The 26,699-nt window shown below is 45.1% G+C and overlaps 1 protein-coding gene across 7 annotated transcripts in view; it reads left to right on the top strand.

Moving 5' to 3' along the window:
- Nucleotides 1-26,699, top strand: part of TLE3 (TLE family member 3, transcriptional corepressor) — a 103,353-nt gene that overhangs the window by 62,738 nt on the left and 13,916 nt on the right. For 3 of the 7 annotated variants that reach the window (XM_069222942.1, XM_069222940.1, XM_069222939.1), the window contains exons 11-14: nucleotides 7,769-7,921; nucleotides 19,429-19,470; nucleotides 25,943-26,075; nucleotides 26,236-26,399. In XM_069222942.1, the coding sequence (XP_069079043.1) occupies nucleotides 7,769-7,921; nucleotides 19,429-19,470; nucleotides 25,943-26,075; nucleotides 26,236-26,399 (492 nt within the window). The remainder of the gene's footprint in view (nucleotides 1-7,768; nucleotides 7,922-19,428; nucleotides 19,471-25,942; nucleotides 26,076-26,235; nucleotides 26,400-26,699) is intronic. The other 4 variants (XM_069222943.1, XM_069222941.1, XM_069222945.1 and 1 more) reach the window with 2 other exon arrangements.

Here is a 26,699-nt window from a genome sequence, read left to right as displayed (position 1 = left end):
TTGTGCCTCGTGCCTCCTTCTTGTCTGACCTGGAGAGTCTGTCATTTGTCTGTTTCTAATAATCTAAAGTAGATGTCTGTTTTGTGGGAGTTGAACGATGCTGGTTTAATATGTCTGGGAAGGGTGCTCGTATTGTTGTTGTAACCGTTAATTAACATTTGCATAAGGCACAGTGTTATAGTACTATGGCATCGCAGCACATTTTGGTAGTCAAGTAGGTGTTAGCTGGGACTTTTTTTTGAGGAAATTGGCATTAGCTGATCTTTTTTCACTCTGAAGTGTTTGTTTTGTCTATGTTGGATTATGCTTCGATTGTCTTGAATTATTCTGAAGCAGGTGCTTATTTTTTTGTTATTGGATGCCTTTTCCATCTAACTTGGCAGGTGCAGTTTTGCGAGAGGGGGCAATGACAAGTTATTTTTGAGGAAGTAGCCAGAAACTGAACTCACTTGAGTTGAAGAGTGCTGGTTGTGCCTGAGGAGTCTGGTTGTCCGCCTTTGTAGGGGCAACAGTTTCCTTGCCAGGTTGTAGGGGTGCCCGTTTTGTACACCATCTAGAAGTTGCATCTGTCTTGTTGCCATGACAGGCATTGATTTTGATATAGGTGACTACTGTTTCTTGGTCCAACTTTTGGAGGGCATGTGCTCTGTTTCTGTGATATGATGGGTGCTCGCTTGGAGGGGTAATTAAAAGTGATTGAGTTGTGTGTGCTTGTCTTAATGGATGTGTTCTGAGGACAGGCACAGCAAGTTTGAGGAAAGTTGCAGATGGTTAGTTTGAGGTTGCTAGTATTGAAGGTGTGTCGTGTCTTCGGGTGCTCGTTTTGAAGGTTTTTCAAACTTGTTTTGGGGGGTGCTGGGTCTAGTAATTATGGTAAATGTTGATCTCAGAAGGGATTGGAGATGCTGTTTTCGGAGTAACTTGAGCACTCATTATGTTGTCCCATGAGGTGATGGTTTTAGAGGGTAGTACTTTCTGGAAATGGCTGTTCTTGGTCGTTTGATGCATGGTGGTTTCAGTGATCTTGTTGGGAGGAAGGGATCAGTGGGGCATTGAGGGTGTGATGTGTTGTGATGCACTTAAAGAGACTGATAACGGAAAGATAATCAAGTATTTCAAAAACCTTGCTGGTGTGAAAAAATCCATAAAGAAAGTGCTGAGAATTGACAAAGTCACATACCATTAGATTAAAGAAGCATTGACTCTCAAATTCAATCTAGTACCAAACGTTGATTACGAAAGATACTTTTTCAGTCAAGACTCAATACACTTATCAAACAATGTATTTTCAATGTGTTTAATGGTGAAAAAGCTATGCATCTAAGAGTAATTGTTGGATGCTTGTCAGATTCATTCAGATGACAAATGCTGAGAGAAACTCTTACTCTGGGGAGAGTGTTAATGGCTGCCAGAGCTGAAGAGCGTGTTGAAAGACGAGCTTCCGATATGAAGACCAGAGGTGCACAGAGTGAATCAGTTATGAGTGTGAAAAGTAAGCTTAAGCAAAAGATTGAAGAACATAAAGTGATGTCTACACATAAAAAGAAGTTCTACTTTACATGTAAATTTTCATTGCCACACAAAGGTAAATGTCCCGCCACTGGACAAATATTTGAAGGCTGTTGGAAGGAGAACCTTTTTGTGACTGTAAAGTGAAGATAAAAGTAAGCGTGTCAGAGTGCAAAGACAAACTGGCAGCCAGAATGTTTCAGAAGCAACTCTCGATGCACGCCCCCAAGGCAAAGCGGCGACATCAGTTGAGGCAACTCAATCGTCCTCTAAACCATCATCAAGCAGTTCTTTTACCTCGGTATCAGGTGAAAGTGAGGAAGATGGTTGTGCCATGTAGATGTTCACCTCAGGGAAACGTATGCATATTGGAGTGGGCGCATGTGAAGAAAAATGTCAACCAAAGTCGACATGCCAAAGCACCGAAATCTTACAAACACTGTCCAAAGATTACATTGAAAATTAGTGGTTGTTCGATACCTTTCATTATCGACAGTGGTGCATCGATAAACAACGCCTGAAAAGAAATACAATGAAGTATCTCCAGTACCGCAGCCTACACCAAAGTGTAGGCATGGGCTGCATCGATGCCCCTAAAAAGTAAAGGTTTATTTGTAGCAACAATGAAACGCAGGAAAATGAAGGTGCAAGCACCCATACATGTGCTTCAAGCTGCTGATATGGAGCTGATCTCTGTGAATTACAACATGAATATTCATCACAAAATACTAAGTCAAATCCCTTAGTTGTTTCACGGTTTAAGAAAGCTTAAGACTATGAAAATAAAGCAGCATATTAATTAGGATGTCCATCATGTTGCAAGGAGTCATTTACAAGAAGCTGTTAAAAAAGAACTTGAATCGTTACTCTAAGCATGACATTATTGAGCAGTCTACTGGTCCAACGCCATGAGTTTGTTTCATAGTGGTAGTGCCCAAAAAGGACAGTGAAGGAGCTGGGCGCATATGCGTTGGCATACATCAAGCAAACAAGGCAATTGAACAAAGACGACGTCCAGGTCCACACATTGCACCATTTAATTGTGTTATGTCCGCAAAGATCTTCTTTCACCTTGACTTAAATAAAGGTTATCAGCTGAAACTTGAAGAAAATTGCAGGTACATTACAACCTTTGCTACGCATGTTGGTCTGTTTCGATACAAGAGACTTAGTTTTGCTGCAGAACTTTTCCAAGATGTCATTCAACGTATCATCGATACTGTTGTGAATGCGTTTGAATATAGCAATGACACATTCGTTTTCGGAGCTACACAGAAGCACGATGCAGGTTTGGCTTTGAATGCAAACAAGTGTAAGTTCCACAAGACAAAGTTAAAATTCTTTGTCCCGATCCTGCGAAAGTACAAGCTCTGTCAAATGATGCTTACTCTTCAGTACACATACAAGACTTTGCCACTGTAACTGCTCCATTTTGAGAGTTGACTAAGAAATGTTTCATTTCAATGGTCACAAGAACGTGAGGGAAGTTTCAAGAGAATCAAACTCTTGAAACATTAAAAATGCTGCTGAAATGGCATACTCCAAGCTGATGTTTCCTACAGAGGTTGATGTTGGCGCTAGCCCAGCTGGCTTAGGTCCAATCCTTGCACAGCACAGTGGACACCCAAATGCTGGAAGGCATATTTTGACATATGCTAGTAGAAGTTTGTCCCAAACAGAACATGCTTACTCGTAGCCTCGGGAAAAAAAGTTAAATTGCAATATGGGCTTGTGAACATTTCTATGTATTGCTTACGGAAAGACTTTTATGCTGGTAACTGTTTATCAATCTTTACTGACTATCTTTGGCAATCCCAAAGCCAAGATGCCTCCTTGCATTGAACAATGGGAACTAAGATTACACGAGTACAATTGTACCATTGTGCATCTTCCAGGGAAGGATCAAAACCCTGCTGACTACTTTTCCTCAGTGCCCATACAAGAAGGTACTCCATCTAAGGTGACTGAAACCTACATTAATTTAATTCTAAAATCAAATACACCATCTGCTATCTCGTTAGCCCATATTTCTACTGCCAAAAGCCATGATAGCTGCATGCTGACATTAAGACATAATTACACATCAGTCGTGGAACCAATACACTTGACCTCTCAACAGTAATGGTGATTTATCAAAAATACAGAAATGTCAAAGATGAACTGTCTAACTCAGGAGGGATTTATACTGTGAGGGTCGAGAATCCTGATTCCAGAGAGATTCCTATGGAAGAAAATAGAGTGGCTCACTAAGGACATTGTGGTATCATTGCCACAAAAAGAGCTCTCTGAGACAGAGTTTGGTTTCCATATTTAGATGAGAGGGTTGAAAAAGAACTCCAGGCCTGTCATCTATGCAGCTGCCTTTCTACAAATGTTAATCCAAATACTATGACATTTCAGAACTCCCTAAGCATGCATGGGAGAAAATAGCCATTGACCTTAACTGTCCACTCAACAACTGATATCACCTAATGGTGATTGTGGATGAATGCTCACGTTCTCCATTAGTCGAAAATCTTTCATCCTCAACTCATAAAGGAGTCCTTGAGAAACTAGTTGGTTTCTTTGCAACAGGGGGCATTCCAGCCATTTTAAAGTCTGGTAATGGCCCACCTTTTAGCAGTCGAGAATTCAGTGACTTCCTGAAGCACCTGAATATAAAGCATCAAAAGAGTATACCCTTGTGGTCTCAGGCTAACAGACTCGTTGAGTGTTTTATGAGTACTCTAAAGAAAGCAGTACAGCGTGCAGCTCTTGAGGTTGAGTTTGAAAACTGCATTAAATTCTACCCTACGAGCTTATCATTCACCACCTCACTCGACCACTGGCAAAAGTCATTCAACTTTGATATTTGGGAGCGCAATGACAACTATGATACCTCAATGGACGAACAAGAGAGAAAGAAGTGATAACACGATTCGTACAAGGGACTTGGTTAACAAGCTGAAAATTAAAACCTATACGGACAAGAGGTGACATGCAAAGAAAATCACTTTTAATAGAGGAGGTGTGATCGCTCAACAGATGCGAAAAAGGAAGTCTGATGCTCCATATGACGCTGAACCTTTCCACATGGTGTCTACCAGGGGACACATGGTGATTGACAAGACCTGGAAGCCTGTTACCAGAAACTCTTCTCACTTTAGGCCTTTTATTCATCTGTCTTCAAATTGAGATGATGAAGGAAAGAATGAACCAGCAAGCCCGGTGACTGCTGGTACCTTTTCACCATCTTCAAAATTCTCTGACACTAAAGATGAGAGCTTACAGTAACCAGATCTAGTCAACTGATCAAAGCGCCAAGAAGGTTGATTGAAGAGATGTGTGTGTGTGTGTGTGTGTGTGTGTGTGTGTGTGTGTGTGTGTGTGTTTGTGTGTGTGTAATGTTATATATTTGTATATGTAATTTTTCAAGGGGGGGTATAGTGTCTTGCAAGTTTTATGATGAAACACTTTTGGCTCTGAACAGATTCCATAGAAGTAGGACATAGGTGTTACAGTGGAAGCAGTAAAAGCTTGGTTTAGAATGTTAAGTTCGCAGATACACACAAACTAATAAAGACGTAATATTTAGCTGTGTGTGTGGCATCGTCATTGACCGGTACCCATGGGGGGAGGCGCTACACTACAGAGGGGTTAGAAGATTTCTTGAGAGCTATATTGGTGTTTAGGGATAGTCTATTTACGGATTAGCAACATTGTTTTCAGAACAATGTTCTGGGATTTTTGGGGGATTTGCAGATTTAGGAAAGGAGTTTCTGAGATGTTCCAGTTTTTCCCTTCCATGGCTGTTAGGCACGGTTGGGGATGCAGCTTGCTGGGAACATTGTGGTAGCTGGCTGCAGAAATTTGGATTGCAGTTCTTGGTCTGTTTAGTGGAAACACTAATTTTAACTAGGCCACCACCCTATTTAAATTACTCAAGTAATTCATGTAATTGTTTAGAATTTGGTGTTGCACATCGACAATGATTAAAGAGAGAAAACAAAAAGTTATCACATGCTATGTAATTTCATAGGTGCCTGCATGTATCTCTGTGCAGGATTGCGGGGTTGAGTGGAGAAGTGAAAGCAACTGGGAGTGGCATAAAATGAAGCCATGTGGGGAGAGGATCAAAAAAGCAGCACACGAGGGAGCGAGCAAGATGGAACCTGTGGGCAGCATAGTACGGCATGGGAGAAGCGCACATGAGATAAAGAGCAACACAGGGGTTTGCACATATTTGACAGAGGGTGAAGCACACAGAGCACTGGAAAACGCATGCACTCTTATGGAGTGTTTAACCAAAAAGAAAAAAGTAGTTCCTAAAAGTGAGCAGTGGTAGGACACAGGTCAGCCAGTCACAAGGACTGTAAAGATACTGTGCTCCAAGAGAGGGAGAAACAAAAGAAGGTGCAGCTAGCTATTGAACACATAAGCAAACTAGAATGACAATGCCACCCAATGAGAAGAAATGTGCAGTATGTTAATCAGTTTTGGTAAAGCCCACAGAAGGTCACAATTTCCCCTTTAGCCCCTTTTCTTATAAACGATCAGTGATGATGGCTGGTCTTTAAGACATAACCGGGGATAAATATACAAAGTATCCCTAGCATGAAGCATACTTTTTTTAATACTGTAGACATTTGAGTGTGACCAAAGGACCTCCAGCAGACCAAATGCTTAGCTTGAAGCAGGTGGATTACTTGCATGGTTGGGCATCGTAGTTGTGGTGGTGATCTGCGGATATATTTGCTTGTGGTTTCTATTGGGAGTGGCGGGGTAATTGCTCCTGTTAATATATATATATATATATATATATATATTTTTAATATTCTTCAAGAAGGGGCCTGTGATCCTAATGCCGCTCGCTGTAAGAATGCTAAAGGTTACTTGCTGCTTCCACAAGAAGTTACAATATACCCTTTCGTTAAGGGATTCAAAATGTCTTAGCTCAACACTTTGTGGTATAACTTGGCAGCCTTCGATGTTGCATTATTCCAGGCTTAGGCAAATTCACCATAGCACTTTATCGAAGTACAATGGCACTTCTCATTCCATTTAACCCTCAAGGAGTTTTAAGAGTGCTCATCACGTTTAAAGATGCTGCTTGGTTTGGCTTGACCTGCAGTCAGACAGTTTGGTTGCGACAGGCCAGTAACACAAAAGTAGGACTTCCACATAGATGCCCCAGTCTGGTTCTTCAGAGAGGGCTCCTAGGTGGATTAGATAGAATAGTACAACCCCTGCTTTGTTGCCACATTAGCCCTGATGGCACTTTAAAGTGAAAGTTGCTCTAGAACAACACCAAGTAATATCAATGTTGCATGTGTCTTGTTTGCTGCTCTAACGGTGAAATCTAAGCAGGCAGTTTGTTTATGGACCAAGGGCATCGCTGCTCTTTGGATACCTAGTACAAGGACCTGGTTATTTTATGGGGATCTGCTCACTTGTGCTTTGCAGAGGTGTACCCCCGAGTTTACACAAGGGGTGAATCTACGCTCGAAGGCTGCCAAGATCAAATGGATTCATCAGGTTTGCTGTTAAAATGTAAACCAAAAAAGGATGGATGCATCTGGTAGATGCAAAGGAATATCGAAATAGCACAGTTGCACAGCATCCCGTTGGCTTCATAATCTCTTTTCCAGATGTGGAAGGGTTATGGGGCGCCAGCAAGGACTGCCTAGTCTGAGCGGTGCATAGATCTTGGTTGGAAACATGACAATCTGGGAATGACTAGTAGTAGTATAAAAAAGGAAGACTGGAAAGTCCCCACTGCTAGTAGACTTGTGTATTATAACTGGTAGGGAGGCAGAGTTTGAGTAGGGAGGTATCTTTATCCACTGGGCTGCCACTAAATGTATACATCACACACAAACGCACCAAAGACCGCAAGTATTGCACTGTAGAACGCATACTCTGGTTACTTCGCAACAACTGGTTTCCGTTTGGTTGTCAGTACATTTCAAACACTCAAGAATTGGTACAGAGGCCACTGGTTTTAAGTTGACTGAGGATAAACCAGGTTTTTCAGATGCTTTTTTGGCAGGGGTGGTGGGTGGTCGGCACAGGATCATTTCTTCGTAGGTGATGGTTCAATCTTGTTTGTGTGCCCTGCTTTGTATGGATGATTGCTTTGTTTCTGATGATTGCCCTTGTTAGTATTCTTTACTTTTCAGGAAAATGTCCAGGCTTGCAACCTCTGGTTTTGGGTGGCTTTAGCGGTCATCTAAACTGTGAATCAGTTTAGGAGACTCAGCATTTTTCTTCATCTCCTCAGGATCCTGCCACGCCTCGCCTCAGCCCTCCACACTCTCCTCCTGAAAACGGTCTGGATAAACTACGAGGACTGAAGGATGCACCTCCAAGCAGCCCTGCATCAGTGGCCTCCTCTAGCAGCACTCCCTCCTCCAAAACCAAGGACCTTTCCCATGTAGGTGGAGCCCTCTTTTTTTATGGTGCCTTGTTTATAGGGACGCGGGGGCTGTTCCATTGTCTTCCTCATCGTGCTGTGTCTAATGTAGGAGGTGCGCTTGTTCTTTCAGTCTTCTAAGCACTGACTGGGGCATATTGGTCTGTCGCTCTGTACATATTCACCCCCTCCCTCCACGTGTGCAGGTGGTCAAGGCCATAAACTGTAAGGTCTTCCCAGACTACAGCTAGGACACCTTGTGACCTCATGTGTAGATTTTGATGGGGTCTCTTGATTTCCATCTGACTCATATGGCAGCTGACACCTGATTGCGCTGCAATTTCTGGTATCAGAAGAATAACAAAATATTTGAGAGCTGTCTAAACTAGACCTTTTTGTTAAGATTCTTTCTGTACAAGTTTGAGCAAATTGCCCATGCATAGAGGGAAGACAGCACTGCTTTTGTCTGCGATGAGAAATGTTCTTGTTGTAAAACTGTTCTTCAGGCTGAGCACCTAATGAATTGGGCAGCTCTTAAAGGGTTAGTCGCTAGCCACACTGAACACAACTGATAAAATCTGTTGCACACTGGATATTGTGACAACACTTTGCACAATTATGCCCTTTCCTAGGCTAGGTTAATACTCAAGCCATCTATCCGTATTTCTTTCATAGTCCATCAAAGAAGCAGTAATGCATTTGACCGTGGAGTGAGAAGAGTCTAGACAAAGTGGATCTGTTGAGGCTTGGGCAGTGGTTTTGTTGCTCTGTATGGGATACAGACAGCTTTAAGCGTTCTTGGAAGGGAAGGGCACAGGTAGTCTACAGCTCTGTCGAAGGAGCAATTGTTCTGGTCACCCAGCTTCCAGACGCAGTCTAAAGATGAAAGTAGAATGCAAGTCCATCCATTCTGGCCAAAACCTGGTTCCAGGTGCTCTCTAAATTGGAGAGTTCAAACAACTCTGCACTCCCAGAACAATTTAATCTCCGTATCGTCCCCCACACTTGGCCACTGGAGGATAAACCGCACCCATTGTTCACCATCTCAGGAATGCAGAATGTAAGTCTGTTTTTTTGGGTCTTCAAAATGCTAATGTAACTGGTAGCTCCGAAACAAAGATGTGTTAACCCTCTCCTGTTGTCTAGAATGGGCTGGAGACTGGGGCAGAAGCTACTATATATACAGTCACAGCATCAGATAAAATATTATGCAATGGTTTTGTATAGATTGACTTGGCACACTCAAGCTGGTACGTTTCCTGACTGTGCCATCCCCATCCAAAAAACCCTGACAACCCTTGGGACATTTGGTAGGGGATTCACATAAAAGAGACTACTTAGCAGAAGCCTGTTCATGAGGCAATTTAACAGTGCCAGGTTATGTCAACTAGGGAGGTATTCTGTATCGTGAACAGGTGATATCATAGAAATCAAAGACATTTAGGGTGGTAAACCTGAATATCCATTATGTGTAGTAGAACATTGGTAGTGCATGCATCTTTGTGAGCCTTGATGTATGGGTGATGAATCAGTGAGCAGTTTGTTTTCCAGTGTCCTTATTTGCATTTAAGTCCTGTCTAGCCATAATTCCGAGAACTTGGTTGGGAGATGTAAGGAAATGCCTCCTTGGCATGGTTACCCCCTGACTTTTTGCCTTTGCTGATGCTATGTTTTGAATTGAAAGTGTGCGGAGGCCTGCTAACCAGGCCCCAGCACCAGTGTTCTTTCCCTAACCTGTACTTTTGATTCCACAATTGGCACACCCTGGCATCCAGGTAAGTCCCTTGTAACTGGTACCCCTGGTACCAAGGGCCCTGATGCCAGGGAAGGTCTCTAAGGGCTGCAGCATATCTTATGCCACCCTGGGGACCCCTCACTCAGCACAGACACACTGCTTGCCAGCTTGTGTGTGCTGATGAGAACAAAACGAGTAAGTCGACATGGCACTCCCCTCAGGGTGCCATGCCAACCTCACACTGCCAATGCAGTATAGATAAGTCACCCCTCTAGTAGGCCTTACAGCCCTAAGGCAGGGTGCACTATACCATAGGTGAGGGCATCAGTGCATGAGTACTGTGCCCCTACAGTGTCTAAGCCAAACCTTAGACATTGTAAGTGCAGGGTAGCCATAAGAATATATGGTCTGGGAGTCTGTCAAACACGGACTCCACAGCACCATAATGGCTACACGTAAAACTGGGAAGTTTGGTATCAAACTTCTCAGCACAATAAATGCCCACTGATGCCAGTGTACATTTTATTGTGAAACACACCCCAGAGGGCACCTTAGAGGGGCCCCCTGAAACTGTATCCAACTATCTGTGTAGGCTGACTGGTTCCAGCAGCCTGCCACACTAGAGACATGTTGCTGGCCCCATGGGGAGAGTGCCTTTGTCACTCTGAGGCCAGTAACAAAGCCTGCACTGGGTGGAGATGCTAACACCTCCCCCAGGCAGGAGCTGTAACACCTGGCGGTGAGCCTCCAAGGCTCACCCCTTTGTTCCAGCACCGCAGGACACTCCAGCTAGTGGAGTTGCCCGCCCCCTCCGGCCACGGCCCCCACTTTTGGCGGCAAGGCCGGAGGAAATAATGAGAATAAAAAGGAGGAGTCACTGGCCAGTCAGGACAGCCCCTAAGGTGTCCTGAGCTGAAGTGACTCTAACTTTTAGAAATCCTCCATCTTGCAGATGGAGGATTCCCCAATAGGATTAGGGATGTGACCTCCTCCTCTTGGGAGGAGGCACAAAGAGGGTGTACCCACCCTCAGGGCTAGTAGCCATTGGCTACTAACCCCCCAGACCTAAACACGCCCTTAAATTTAGTATTTAAGGGCTTCCCTGAACCTAAAGATTTAGATTCCTGCAACTTACAAGAAGAGGACTGCTGAGCTGAAAGACCCCTGCAGAGGAAGAAACGAAGACACCAACTGCTTTGGACCCAGCCCTACCGGCCTGTCTCCTGCCTTCCAAAGAAACCTGCTCCAGCGACGCTTTCCCAAGGACCGGCGACCTCTGAATCCTCAGAGGACTGCCCTGCTTCAAGAAAGACAAGAAACTCCCGAGGACAGCGGCACTGCTCCAAAAGAACTGCAACTTTGTTACAGAGGAGCAGATTTAAAGACCCCTGAAAATCCCCGCAAGAAGCGTGAGACTTGCAACACTGCACCCGGCGACCCCGACTCGACTGGTGGAGAACCAACACCTCAGGGAGGACCCTCCGGCGACTCCGAGACCGTGAGTAACCAAAGTTGTCCCCCCTGAGCCCCCACAGCGACGCCTGCAGAGGGAATCCCGAGGCTCCCCCTGACCGCGACTGCCTGAACCTAAAGTCCTGACGGCTGGAAAAGACCCTGCACCCGCAGCCCCCAGCACCTGAAGGAACGGAACTTCTGTGCAGGAGTGACCCCCAGGAGGCCCTCTCCCTTGCCCAGGTGGTGGCTACCCCGAGGAGCCCCCCCCTTGCCTGCCTGCACCGCTGAAGAGACCCCTTGGTCTCCCATTGAAACCTACAGAGAACCCGACGCTTGTTTTCACACTGCACCCGGCTGCCTCCGCGCTGCTGAGGGTGTACTTTTTGTGCTGACTTGTGTGTCCCCCGGTGCCCTACAAAACCCCCCTGGTCTGCCCTCCGAAGACGCGGGTACTTACCTGCTGGCAGACTGGAACCGGGGCACCCCCTTCTCTCCATTGAAGCCTATGTGTTTTGGGCACCTCTTTGACCTCTGCACCTGACCGGCCCTGAGCTGCTGGTGTGGTAACTTTGGGGTTGCTCTGAACCCCCAACGGTGGGCTACCTAGGACCCAAAACTGTGACCTGTAAGTGATTTACTTACCTGCTAACAATAACAATATTTTACCTCCCCCAGGAACTGTGAAAATTGCACTGTGTCCACTTTTAAAACAGCTATTTGTGTTTTATGTGAAAAGTATATATGCTACTGTAATTATTCAAAGTTCCTAAAGTACTTACCTGCAATACCTTTCAAATGAGATATTACATGTAGAATTTGAACCTGTGGTTCTTAAAATAAACTAAGAAAAAATATTTTTCTATAACAAAACCTATTGGCTGGATTTGTCTCTGAGTGTGTGTTCCTCATTTATTGCCTGTGTGTAGGTACAACAAATGCTTAACACTACTCCTTTGATAAGCCTACTGCTCGACCACACTATCACAAAATAGAGCATTAGTATTATCTCTTTTTGCCACTATCTTACCTCTAAGGGGAACCCTTGGACTCTGTGCATACTATGAGACTAACCTTTCCCAAGAGAGTCTTCATTTTCTAAGTGGAAGAACCTGGAAAGGCCATCTGCATTGGCATGGGCAGTCCCAGGTCTGTGTTCCACTATAAAGTCCATTCCCTGTAGGGAGATGGACCACCTCAACAGTTTTGGATTTTCACCTTTCATTTGCATCAGCCATCTGAGAGGTCTGTGGTCAGTCTGAACTAGGAAGTGAGTACCAAAGAGGTATGGTCTCAGCTTCTTCAGGGACCAAACCACAGCAAAGGCCTCCCTCTCAATGGCACTTCAACGCTGCTCCCTGGGGAGTAACCTCCTGCTAATGAAAGCAACAGGCTGGTCAAGGCCATCATCATTTGTTTGGGACAAAACTGCCCCTATCCCATGTTCAGAGGCATCTGTCTGCACAATGAACTGCTTGGAGTAATCTGGAGCTTTTAGAACTGGTGCTGTGCACATTGCTTGTTTCAGGGTGTCAAAGGCCTGTTGGCATTCTACAGTCCAGTTTACTTTCTTGGGCATTTTCTTGGAGGTGAGTTCTGTGAGGGCTGTCACAATGGATCCATATCCCTTCACAAACCTTCTATAGTACCCAGTCAAGCCAAGGAATGCCCTGACTTGAGTCTGGGTTTTTGGAGCTGCCCAGTCCAGAATAGTCTGGATCTTAGGCTGGAGTGGCTGAACTTTGCCTCCACCTACAAGGTGTCCCAAGTAAACCACAGTTCCCTGCCTTATCTGGCATTTGGATGCCTTGATAGAGAGGCCTGCAGATTGCAGAGCCTTCAAAACCTTCTTCAGGTGGACCAGGTGATCCTGCCAGTTGGAGCTAAAGACAGCAATATCGTCAAGATAAGCTGCACTGAAGGACTCCAAGCCAGCAAGGACTTGTTTCACCAACCTTTGGAAGGTGGCAGGGGGATTCTTTAAACCAAAGGGCATAACAGTGAACTGATAATGCCCATCAGGTGTGGAGAATGCTGTCTTTTCTTTTGCTCCAGGGGCCATTTTGATTTGCCAGTACCCTGCTGTTAAGTCAAAGGTACTTAAGAATTTGGCAGCCCCTAATTTATCAATCAGCTCATCAGCTCTAGGAATGGGATGGGCGTCTGTCTTGGTGACAGAATTAAGTCCTCTGTAGTCCACACAAAACCTCATCTCTCTCTTTCCATATTTGGTGTGAGGTTTGGGGACTTAAGACCACTGGGCTATCCCAAGGGCTGTCAGAGTGCTCAATTACTCCCAATTCCAGCATCTTGTGGACTTCCACCTTGATGCTTTCCTTAACTTGATCAGACTGTCTGAATATTTTGTTTTTGACAGGCATGCTGTCTCCTGTGTCCACATCATGGGTACACAGGTGTGTCTGACCAGGGGTTAGGGAAAAGAGCTCAGCAAACTGCTGCAGGACTTTCCTACAGTCAGATTGCTGTTGGCCAGAGAGGGTGTCTGAATAGATCACTCCATCTACTGAGCCATCATTAGGGTTTGATGACAGAAGATCAGGGAGAGGTTCACTCTCAGCTTCCTGATCCTCATCTGTTACCATTAACAGATTTACATCAGCCCTGTTAAGGCGGTTCACATGGATCACCCTCTTGGGGCTCCTGCTTGTGCCCAGGTCCACCAGTTGGTGACCTGACTCTTCCTCTCTAGCACTGGGTAAGGGCCACTCCATTTGTCCTGAAGTGCCCTGGGAGCCACAGGCTCCAAAACCCAGACTTTCTGCCCTGGTTGAAATTCAACCAGTGCAGCCTCTGGTCATACCAAAACTTCTGGAGCTGTTGGCTGGCCTCAAGGTTTTTACTTGCCTTTTCCATGTACTCTGCCATCCTTGAGCGAAGGCCAAGTACATAGTCCACTATGTCTTGTTTAGGCTCATGAAGAGGTCTCTCCCAGCCTTCTTTCACAAGAGCTAGTGGTCCCCTTACAGGGTGGCCAAACAGAAGTTCAAAGGGTGAGAATCCTACTCCCTTCTGAGGCACCTCTCTGTAAGCGAAAAGCAGGCATGGCAAGAGGACATCCCATCTCCTTTTGAGTTTTTCTGGGAGCCCCATGATCATGCCCTTTAATGTCTTGTTGAATCTCTCAACAAGGCCATTAGTTTGTGGATGATATGGTGTAGTGAATTTATAAGTCACTCCACACTCATTCCACATGTGTTTCAGGTATGCTGACATGAAGTTGGTACCTCTGTCAGACACCACCTCCTTAGGGAAGCACACTCTGGTAAAGATACCAATGACGGCCTTGGCTACTGCAGGGGCAGTAGTCGACCTAAGGGGAATAGCTTCAGGATACCTAGTAGCATGATCCACTACTACTAGGATGTACATATTTCCTGAGGCTGTGGGAGGTTCAAGTGGACCCACTATGTCCCCACACCCACTCTTTCAAAGGGGACCCCCACCACTGGAAGTGGAATGAGGGGGGCCTTTGGATGTCCACCTGTCTTACCACTGGCTTGACAGGTGGTACAGGAGATGCAAAACTCCTTAACCTTCTGGGACATGTTGGGCCAGTAGAAGTGGTTGACTAACCTCTCCCACGTCTTGGTTTGTCCCGAATGCCCAGCAAGGGGAATATCATGGGCTAAGGTCAGAATAAACTCTCTGAACGCCTGAGGCACTACCACTCTCCTAGTGGCACCAGGTTTGGGATCTCTTGCCTCAGTGTACAGGAGTCCATCTTCCCAATAGACCCTATGTGTTCCATTTTTCTTGCCTTTGGACTCTTCAGCAGCTTGCTGCCTAAGACCTTCAAGAGAGGGACAGGTTTCTTGCCCCTTACACAACTCTTCCCTTGAGGGTCCCCCTGGGCCCAAGAGCTCAACCTGGTAAGGTTCCAACTCCATAGGCTCAGTTCCCTCAGAGGGCAGAACTTCTTCCTGAGAAGAGAGGCTCTCTTTTTCTTGTTGTGTTGCAGCTGGTTTCCCAGCTGACTTTCCTTTTCTCTTGGTAGGCTGGGCCTTTCTCCCAGACTCCAGCTCTACTTTTTCACCCTGTGCCTTGCACTGTGCCCTTGTTTTGACACACACCAGTTCAGGGATACCCAGCATGGCTGCATGGGTTTTCAGTTCTACCTCAGCCCATGCTGAGGACTCCAGGTCATTTCCAAGCAAACAGTCTACTGGGATATTTGAGGAGACCACTACCTGTTTCAGGCCATTGACCCCTCCCCACTCTAAAGTTACCATTGCCATGGGATGTACTTTAGTTTGATTGTCAGCATTGGTGACTGGATAGGTTTGTCCAGTCAGGTATTGGCCAGGGGAAACCAGTTTCTCTGTCACCATAGTGACACTGGCACCTGTATCCCTCAGGCCCTCTACACTTGTCCCATTAATTAAGAGCTGCTGCCTGTATTTTTGCATGTTAGGGGGCCAGGCAGCCAGTGTGGCTAAATCCACCCCACCCTCAGAGACTAATGTAGCTTCAGTGTGACACCTGATTTGCTCTGGGCACACTGTTGATCCCACTTGGAGAGTAGCCATTCCAGTGTTAGCTGGAGTGGAGTTTGAAGTGGTATTTTTCTTGGGACAGGCCTTGTCTCCAGTTTGGTGTCCAGACTGACTACAGCTACGACACCAGGCCTTTTTGGGATCAAAGTTTTTACCCTTGTACCCAGAATTGTTTTGTGAAGAAGCTCTGGGCCCACCCTCCTGTGTAGGTTTTTGGGGGCCTGGAGAAGACTCTTTACTATTTTTGTTTTTGGCTGTCTCACCACCCTTCCCTTGGGGAGGTTTTGTGACCCCTTTCTTTTGGTCACCCCCTGTGGAAGTTTTGGACACCCTAGTCTTGACCCAATGGTCCGCCTTCTTTCCCAATTCTTGGGGAGAAATTGGTCCTAGGTCCACCAGATGCTGATGCAGTTTCATTGAAACAATTACTTAATCGGTGTTCTTTCACAAATAAATTGTACAGCCCATCATAATTACTTACACCACTGCCTTGAATCCAACCATCTAGTGTTTTTACTGAGTAGTCTACAAAGTCAACCCAGGTCTGGTTCGAGGATTTTTGAGCCCCCCTGAATCTAATCCTATACTCCTCAGTGGAGAATCCAAACCCCTCAATCAGGGTACCCTTCATGAGGTCATAAGATTCTGCATCTTTTCCAGAGAGTGTGAGGAGTCTATCCCTACACTTTCCTGTGAACATTTCCCAAAGGAGAGCACCCCAGTGAGATTTGTTCACTTTTCTGGTTACACAAGCCCTCTCAAAAGCTGTGAACCATTTGGTGATGTCATCACCATCTTCATATTTAGTTACAATCCCTTTAGGGATTTTCAACATGTCAGGAGAATCTCTGACCCTATTTATGTTGCTGCCACCATTGATGGGTCCTAGGCCCATCTCTTGTCTTTCCCTTTCTATGGCTAGGATCTGTCTTTCCAAAGCCAATCTTTTGGCCATCCTGGCTAACTGGATGTCCTCTTCACTGGAGTTATCCTCAGTGATTTCAGAGAGGTTGGTCCCTCCTGTGAGGGAGCCAGCATCTCTGACTATTATGCTTGGAGTCAGGGCTTGAGAGGCCCTGTCCTCCCTAGATAGGACTGGTAGGGGAGAATCACCCTCCAAGTCACTATCATCATCCTCTGAGTTGCCATCCTCAGAGGGGTTGGCCTTTTCAAACTCTGCCAACAGCTCCTGGAGCTGTAGTTTGGAAGGTCTGGGGCCCATTACTATTTTCTTTATTTTACAGAGTGACCTTGGCTCCCTCATCTTAAGATGGAGGTAAGGTGTGGTGTCGAGTTCCACCACATTCATCTCTGTACTAGACATTATGCTTCTAAAAGTTGGAATACTTTAAGAATCTAAAACTAGTTCTAGAATCTAATTCAAACTTTTACCAAACTTTTAAACTCTAAAAGCAATGCTAACCGGGACTAACACAAGGCCCTAGCAGGACTTTAAAGAATTTAGAAAAATTTCAAATTGCAAAAAATCAATTTCTAATGACAATTTTTGGAATTTGTCGTGTGATCAGGTATTGGCTGAGTAGTCCAGCAAATGCAAAGTCTTGTATCCCACCGCTGCCACCAATGTAGGAAGTTGGCTCTGTATGCACTATTTCAAAGTAAGGAATAGTATGCACAGAGTCCAAGGGTTCCCCTTAGAGGTAAGATAGTGGCAAAAAGAGATAATACTAATGCTCTATTGTGTGGTAGTGTGGTTGAGCAGTAGGCTTATCAAAGGAGTAGTGTTAAGCATTTGTTGTACCTACACACAGGCAATAAATGAGGAACACACACTCAGAGACAAATCCAGCCAATAGGTTTTGTTATAGAAAAATATATTTTCTTAGTTTATTTTAAGAACCACAGGTTCAAATTCTACATGTAATATCTCATTTGAAAGGTATTGCAGGTAAGTACTTTAGGAACTTTGAATAATTACAGTAGCATATATACTTTTCACATAAAACAAAATAGCTGTTTTAAAAGTGGACACAGTGCAATTTTCACAGTTCCTGGGGGAGGTAAAATATTGTTATTTTTAGCAGGTAAGTAAATCACTTACAGGTCACAGTTTTGGGCACCTCTTTGACCTCTGCACCTGACCGGCCCTGAGCTGCTGGTGTGGTAACTTTGGGGTTGCTCTGAACCCCCAACGGTGGGCTACATTGGACCCAAAACTGTGACCTGTAAGTGATTTACTTACCTGCTAAAAATAACAATATTTTACCTCCCCCAGGAACTGTGAAAATTGCACTAAGTGTCCACTTTTAAAACAGCTATTTGAGTGAGTGGTTTGATCATTTAGGGTCGCCGTTTTTCAAGTGGAGAGCATGAGTGTGTGACTGATGAATTCAGAGAAACTGTGAAATAAGCATACATGGGCGGCAAGCAGCATTGAGTGTTTCTCATTTTGTTGCTTCAAATAACAATATTGCGCAAGACCAGCTCCAGAAAGGTTCAATATAGTGGTTGTAATGTGAGACTGAAGGACTTGATACAGGGCGTGCGCTGTGGCTGATGTTCGAGGGGAGAGACGATTTTAACGTGACTGACTTGGGTGACTCTCGGGCAGCGGTACTTAGCCCCACTGAATGACTATTGGAGGCCGAGGATCCCAGCCAAAGGAATTGCTATGATTTGACCCTTTAAAAACTACGCAAAAATACGGAAGCAAGTGTACCTCGAACAAATCAACACATTTTGAAATATATCTCATTCACAAATATACAAAATGTGAAATTTTTCAAGAGGAAATTTGGAGCGTTTTGAAACGTCATGTCTTGGAAATAAATGAAACGATATGCTAACCTCGAGCATATCACTGTGTTCTTGCTCCTATGATGCTCTCTGTTCACCCATGCCAATGCTTCAGTTGAGGACACAATTTATCCAAACTAGGTTCCGTTTACTCTACTCGCGTTGCTCCCACAGATGAAGCAACAATGACGACTTAATTTTTAGCCTCTTACGAAATTCCTTCGAAATTTAGGGCCAGATGTATCAAAGGGTTTTTTTACCCATTCTGTGTCTATGGGAATTTTTTTTGGTACATATGGCCCTTATTGTTTTAACATTTTTAATTTTGCATTATGTACTTACACTTTACTAATCTGCTTCTATTTTATTTTGTATGCAGTCACAGACCCACTCAAGGGTGTGCAGAACACACATTACCTTTTCCTCCCCTCCCCGTTTCCTCATTATAAAATGAGGCTTGAATGCCTCATTTGTAATGATCGGAACAGGAACGTCTGGACCCAGAGTAATGACATTACCGCTAAGTAATCTGTGCATTAGGAAACTCTGCTCTGGGGTCTGTATGAAAACTGGAAGGCTGGAGGATATACCTGAAGGTTTTCAGTTGTACAAAATAATCTCTACTTGCATAGCTGAGGGCACCTATTGGTGAATAGGGACATGAGTCAATGACTGGGCAGAATGGAACAGAAAAAAAGAAATTATTGGGAGTTCCCACCCGGCTAGGCGGCGCTAGAGTGAGGGTTGATGAGTGCACAACCAAAGAGAAATTAGTTATGGTCTCTTAAGGGTACTCCTGTGTGGGGAACAAGGTGTGAGATAACTATGGCGTGAAGTTTGGTATATGTAATATTTGTGATTGGAATATGTCAGCGATGTGATATGCACCTGTGGAGCAGGATGGTGGGAGGAGAGGATATTATGTGGGGCGAGGGGAGGAAAGGGGGGGGCTGGCGTACTTGTAATTTTGTGATCACTCCAGGTCTCTAAGGTCTCTGACATGTGGGCAGGTAAGTGCAATTTCAAATAGTTGTTAAAATGTTTTTTTTTAAAAAATTTATTTCTTGCAGATGGAACGTACGTTTCATAGGCCACAGGAGACTGTCTCAGAGGTGGGTTTGTTTATAGAGTAGAGGGTCTGTTCAGTGTTGAAGCATGGGGGGGAGGTGAATTTGTTCTGATGCTTCAGAGTCTAGAGCAGTGGTCCTCAATCTTTTTAAAGCCACGCCCCGCCAGTTGAAAAATAAAAATCTTTGCCCCCCCCCCCCCCCCCTCAGAATTTTTCACAATTATTTTATACAGATGGCAATGTTTAAATATGTCTAGACCTATTTAAACATTGTAGTTATGTACTGTTACCTTTTTTTTAAATGTAATAGCAGGCTTCTGAATAAAACAAAGGCCTGTTATCTGTATAATGCTTCTTTTGGCCAGTGTCTGACGCCCCACTTGGGATCACTTGGGGCCTCCCCTAGGGGGGCCCGCCCCCCAGTTTGAAGACCTCTGGTCTAGAGTGAGTGACAGTGTTTTTTGTAATACTGGTGTATACAGCTGTTAGGTGATGAGAATCATGATTGGCTGATGTGGAGAGTCACTGAGGAGGAAAAAGATTGTAGTCTTAGCGGGAGTGACACTGCAGCAAGAGATGCTAATTTGGGAACAAGTTACGTTGTAGTGTCAGATTGTGGTATGATGTTTCAGGTGGGGTGCACGTTAATGGCAGTATATCAACACTGATGAGGGGGAATAGGGAATTACATCAAAGGTGCTCAGATACATCATTGCAATTAACAGATGTGCTTGGCACCAATCACTCTATTGTGGAAGGGGAGTAAAGCGCAGTGCAAGTGCATCATGGCACGGGACACAATGGAGTAATAACCGAGAATCCTGGTAGCTTTAGTGCACGAGCAAAGAGAGTCTGCCCAGGGCTAGGGGTTAGCTTAGCCAAACGGTGCTACTCCTCTGTGCCACAGATGTCATTGTCTGAGCCATGTGGGCATGGGCACACCATAGATTGTTTATGTTCCGGTTCACAGTGATGTAACATGGTTCACAATGACGTAACATGGCGGTGATTGGCTTGATAGGATACCATGCTGGGATAGCTTGTGTGGGCCGTGTCCAATTGTCGGTGGTGGCTGCTGCTCTTTCACTTTGAGTCATCTTTAAAGGAAGCAGTCACTGTTTTCATCATTGTTCGCTTCAGGAGACCACTTAGCTGAATGCCCAGTGGTAGAAATGTACCTGATCATAGTTGAGTTGGGATTTTGTGTTGCAGAAGTCAGAAATGTAGGTCGGCAAATAAAACATTTGCAACTGTGTAGTGAAGTGATGTGCAGATCAGAGGTGCACCTGTCATTTCAGAGGTGCAGATCCTGGCAACTCAAACTCTACCTCCCATTCTTCTGAGGTCTATAAATTGCATACTGTTACTTTAGGCAATAGTAACATGTATTTTGCATTTCCTGGAAACGGCGGGAATGCAGTTTGAAGAGCTTTTTAAAAAGCAAAGGATGTATGTAGCGCAGCACCACTTTAATGTATGTGGGTTTGTTGTGCTACCTGCACTAGTCCTTGCTGCTGCTCCATGTTTGAGGAAAGCTTGCACCACTGGGCCTCATCAGGACCGCTTCCAAGCGTTCTGATGGTCCATGGTCATGTCAGCATTTGAGTAGGACTGAGAGATACTGGAATGAGATTTCTGGAATGGAGGTGGTGCATAATATGTGCGTGGTCGCAATCTGTTATTGAAAACTGAGACCCACAAACACTGGAGAAATGGTATTCGATTTAACTGTGCAGTGTACTTCACAATACTTCTTAACAACGAGATGTCAGATCAGTTGGCACTGATGGATGGGGAAGAAATTTTGTTGTGATTACTGAACTATAGTGCAGTCTCATTTAAAATGACCCTATTGCAGGCATGCATTCTAGAGACCAGTCTTACAACATCCACGTTTGCTTGACACTGCTGAATGTTCCTTGGCTCTAGGTTCCAGAGAGTCTGTCGGTTGGGGCTGCCAAATTGGGACTCATTTAGTGCTGTATCTTGAGGCTAACTGAAAGGCTCGTAGCATGTGTCTGTGCACACATGCTCTGCATACTTTTGCCTTCTAGTGTGGTGCTCGGACATTTCTAGGTTGTTTTTCTTCAAAGAAGTGTTTTGCATCACAAGATGTGAAGTGAGTCTTCCCTTGTTCCATACTGCACACGGGCAATGATTTGGTCTTTGATTGTGTTTTTCTGCCATTGGGTTCGGACGTACACCAAGATTGCTCAGTTAGTTGTGGTCCTTACACATTTTCATGAACTAGATGGTTCAGTTTTGACACGGACGATTCGGAATGCTGTTGGCGTTTCTGTGACTCTGCATCTCTCTTCTATAACCGGATACTTTTGAAGGGCTGCTGACTAACATTTGATGCCCGCATTGCAAGGGCCTTCCTGCACACTTAAGCGACCACATGTCCTCCATTGACACCGGAGAATACACAGAGGAAGTGGTTGGTGGAACAAACACCCTTCCAATATTGTCCCGTTGGAATTCAAAGTATCCTTGATGGGAACACCATGACATTTGCAGTCTGTACCACTCGCCCCCTCCCCACAAGTGACAGTGACATCACCTGGCTTGCTTTCCACTCATAAAAGACCTTAAGGTAAAACGGAGAGAGGCTCTGGACACACTGCAAAAACACCAACTAAGTCTCTGAAATTCCAGACATTTTTGGAGGAGAACATTCCTTCCGCACTGAGTAAAGCAATGGTACAAGTCCACCAGAAATCTTTGCTCCCCATCTAATACCTATCCCAGAGACTGTATGTTCGAGTGATCTTAGTGCAGGGGATAGCAGGAAACCAAACAGACACTGAAGGCCACTGTCCCACAAACCAAGAAAATGCCGGGTGTCATAAGTACACCAATCTCCAAGAGCCCCACAACCAAACCGTGAAAACATCCCATGCCAAAGTACAGGGCTGCTCCTGTGAGAGCTGGGAACAGAGCAGGTGAACAGACAAAAAGAAACTGCTGCTTCCAGGGTCTCCGCGGTCTTTGGGGCTCCGGTCAGCATTGACCGAAGGCTTCATTCGACTAAGAAAAGTATCAAGCCTCACCGGCTATGAAGCCATACTTGATCCAAGGGTGTAGAGCAACCACTCTCCCACCCGAAGTCTGCATGTAAGATTCCACTGAAGGTGTTGCAGAAAGCCCTGTAGTCCCCAAAGAGTTGGAGGCACAATCCTACAGAGCCAAAGAGGGCACACTCCCTCTCCCATATGTTCACCTCCTCCTCTTCCTCCTCTACCTCTTCCACCAACTCCTCCACCTCTTCTACCACACTCAAACACACACCACCACCTCTGCCTCCACTAGAGTCACCTGAGGGGCTCCTACATACTTTTCTGACACCAGCAGTTCCTACAACTCCATCCATCGACCCATATGATCAGCCCTTAGACATAAGGTCAACTGATGAACACTGGAAAGACTGTAATATTGACCCATTGGATGAGCCTGACATGGACCACTAACGAGTTATGCCATCCATGGGCGGATAGCTCAACAGCCTACCATGAGGTCACCTAGAGGGCTGCTAGGCACCTCAAAGAGGGCATGCATGTTGTTCAGGAGGAAAAGGACTTCCTGGTAGAGAGAATTTCCAAATCTTAATGCACTGTCAACTTTTTGCCTATGCTTAAAGGCAGGCTTAAATGTGCCCCAGAAAAAATTAGTCCGTAAAGGCTAATGTAGGGAAACCATAGAAACCCTCATCCAGCAACCCTATCTACATCAGCGGTCAGGCCCCCCGGATTCCTTGGTGGTTCACACCACTTGTAAGCGAGCCTATGCCTAGGCCACAGAAGATGTTGCCCAATAGAGAGAGTACAAAACTTGGCTCGAGTGGCAAAGGAGTTGGCTTATAGCGAATTCTCTAGGACTCCACACCAGGTATAACAGGTGATAGGGGGAGGCAAACACATTCTGGATGAGTACAGAAAGAGACAGGAGGAGATAGTATGAGGGCAGGATCATCTCAAACACCAACATTTGTTGCTGACTCGATGGTGTAGACACCATTAACACCAGTGTCCTCAGAGGACATGCCCAGCTTCACATTTCTGGGTTCAAACCTGAAATCCAGCAGTATCTAACCTGTAAACAGTGACTTCAACCAGGATAAGGTTATTCTAAGGACAAACCCTCAAGATTCTTACCAAGGTGTTGTAACCTTTTCACCTCAATCAGACTATGGAGCTTCCGAGTCTTCTTTCTGTAACCAGAGTAGCTAGCAGAAAGAGCCCTACACATGCTTCATGTAAAAAGGGCTCCTATGTACTACATTGACAGGACCAAGCCCTTTCGCAAGTCTGACCAGCTATGTGTAACCTTTGAAAAACTTCACTAGGGTCATCATATCTCTAAGGCAGGTATGGCAAGAAGATTGATAATCAAGTGCATTCAAGCTTGCTACCATAAAGCAAAGACTTTTACCTGTTTTAGCCCCCCGACCACCAAGGCACACTCAGTCCACAAGGGAACAACCATGGATTTCTTGGGGGAATATTCTACTAGCTAACCTCTGCAAAACTACCACCTGGTGACTTCACACACTTTTACTAAGCACTGCTGTGTGGACATCTTAGCCCACCAGCAGGCTATGGTAGTCTGACAGTTTTAATGACTTTGTTCCAGACATTTGCACTACTCACTAGCCACTGCTTATAGAAGGCACTGCTTTACAGTCTGTGTAAAACATGTGGATCTACAGCCACACATGCTATAAACGGAAAATGTTACCCTGAAAGCATCTGTTCCTAGTTGTAGATTCAAATGCAGCCACCCTCCTCTCTGTGCGCTTGTGATGATTTCAGATCTTTTATTACCCAGTTGACGCTGCACAATAGACATAGTGCACCATGCTACAGTCACTTGTCACTCAGTATGCGTTCTCACCCACTGTAAAACAGTTGACGACTGAGTCTGTGCCTGAGTATTGTGGACCAAGGGAGAAGTCACAACACACCTTGTGACCCAAAAGACTTCTTTAAAGTAAAACAGCTTGCAAGCGTCTGAGTCCAACGCTGAATGGCTACAAACCAAAGTTTTCAGGGAAAGTAACATTTTCCTGTTCTCCAAATCTGATAAGTATGCCATCAAAATACAACACATTATGATTGGCACCAAGCACAAAGTTTGAATTGGTTGGGACGGCTATGCCTGGAAAACTAAATCTACATATGTCTTTGCAGTGACTCAAAAAAGCTAATGGTGCGTGTTTACCCTGTGGACCAGTTAGGAAGATTGTTGTTCTAGCCCTCTATGATCAGCATCTGGATCTTCTCCAGAATCATTGGACTTTAGACTTCCATAGCCTTTCAGTCAAGAGATATCTCAACTTGCAGTATTTGCTCTCTGTTATTAAATCTACAGAGAAGGCAAGGAACATCGCCTCAATCTATGCTCTTCTTTGTGGGGTATTGTGTACAGAATGACTGCCTGTTGACTTCATAACTTGGGTGGGTGCAGGTACCCTCTGACCTGAATTCTGTTGGTTGAAAGAACGGCAGTGCATTCCATAAGCAGTGGCTGGTGAGTAGATGTGCACATGTCTGGAACAAAGTTATAAAACTATCAGGCTGTACCCCGCTGGTGGGCTAAGATGTCCACAGCGCAGTGCTTGGTAACAGTGGGTGGAGTTCAACAGGTAGTAGTTTTTCACTTGCCGTGAGCTCCACACAGTTGTCTTCTACTAGAGATCACTAGCAACTCAATAATAACTAAAAAAAAAAAAAAAAAAAAACTATGATGAGAAAGATTAGCCTGGTGGGCAAAATATGCACTCAGGTGCACGTTTAGTCACCTTTGTCTCTATTTGCGAAGCCATTTCAGCTGTCTGGTGCCATATACAACTTTCAGCACTTTGTGAACCATGACGTATACGGTTTATGCTTGCACACTTTGAGTTCCACTGGGAAGATGTCAAACTAGCTCTGGTTATTTCTGTTGCAATGGGGCTTCAGCTATACTGAGATTACTTTATGCTTTAGTGATCAGAGGATACTAAAGATCATGGCCTCTGAAGAAGTGCTCTTGCCACGAGTAAAGTCAAAGTAATTTTGTAACCTGTAGATGTTGGTGGACTGACTTCTGTGTGACTGGGCTGGAGCTGCTGCTGCCTCTTTTGTACTTGTGCACTGGTGATGGAAGCTTGTGCTGCAGCTACCCATGTTATTCCTATCTGAGCTGTGAGGGAAACTTGCACTTCTGCTGCCTGTGTCACACCTGCTCTGTGTGGTAGTGGATGCTTGTGCCACTGCTCCTATTGTGTGCCTGGCCTGTCGTCTGATGGAAGTTTGTACTATTGTTGATTGTTGTATCTGCTCAGTGTACAAAGAAAGCTTAAATGGAGGTAGCTTGTGCTTGCTCTAAATGTTTCTGTGCTCTACAAGTAGAATTTATAATACTATTGTCTGTGACTCGTGCTGACGTGGACCTTGAAATGCATTTGTTTGCCACAACAACCCTTTTTTTTTCCTAGTTCTTAACAGATCTCCCCATCTTTCCTTTTCCTCTAGAATGATAAGTCTTCCACCCCGGGGCTGAAGTCTAACACACCTACACCAAGGAGTGATGTACCAACCCCTGGCACAAGTACCACACCAGGGCTGCGGGCCATTCCTGGGAAACCAGGCAGCATGGACCCTATAGGTACTGCACCGGACCTGCTGATTGACTGATTTTTGTGGTTAATATGGTGGAGATGGCATTGCTTGTAGTACTGGAGTAGATCTCACATGAATACCAGACTGTCCTGATTCAATTTGGTCTCCTTCTGTCCCACCCTCTCCCCACTCCTCCAATCTAACAGCTTCTGCTCTGAGAACGCCGCTGTCCATCGCTGGCTCCTATGGGGCACCTTTCGCCATCATGAGCCATCACGAAATGAATGGTGCCTTGGCAAGTCCTGGGGCATATGCTGGTCTCCACAACATCCCACCTCAGATGGCTGCAGCGTACGGCCGGACTTCAATGGTAAGATTCAGAGCTGAAGTTTGTGGAAAAGAGAGCACTTAAAAAAGCCACACAGTTTTGATATATCTGAAGAACTTCCACATTCATTGGAGTTGCTGTATGATGGTGGTACAAAAGGGCTGCACGAACCATAAAGCTAGAGTTGCATTGTGCTGGAGGCGAGGCATGGTGCCTAATGATCCGATATGTGCCATGGGCAGGTTTTTGTAGCTCTGATAACATGGTGCCACAAGAGATTCTATACCCATCTGAGCTAGGCGCCTCGTCATGTTCAACAGGAGGGTCTATGCCTGTGGGGCA

This window comes from Pleurodeles waltl, chromosome 3_1, assembly GCF_031143425.1.
Source record: "Pleurodeles waltl isolate 20211129_DDA chromosome 3_1, aPleWal1.hap1.20221129, whole genome shotgun sequence".
Classification (NCBI taxonomy): domain Eukaryota; kingdom Metazoa; phylum Chordata; class Amphibia; order Caudata; family Salamandridae; genus Pleurodeles; species Pleurodeles waltl.
The sequence above is the reverse complement of the archived record's forward strand: the minus strand, read 5'-3'. Positions and strand labels throughout refer to the sequence as shown.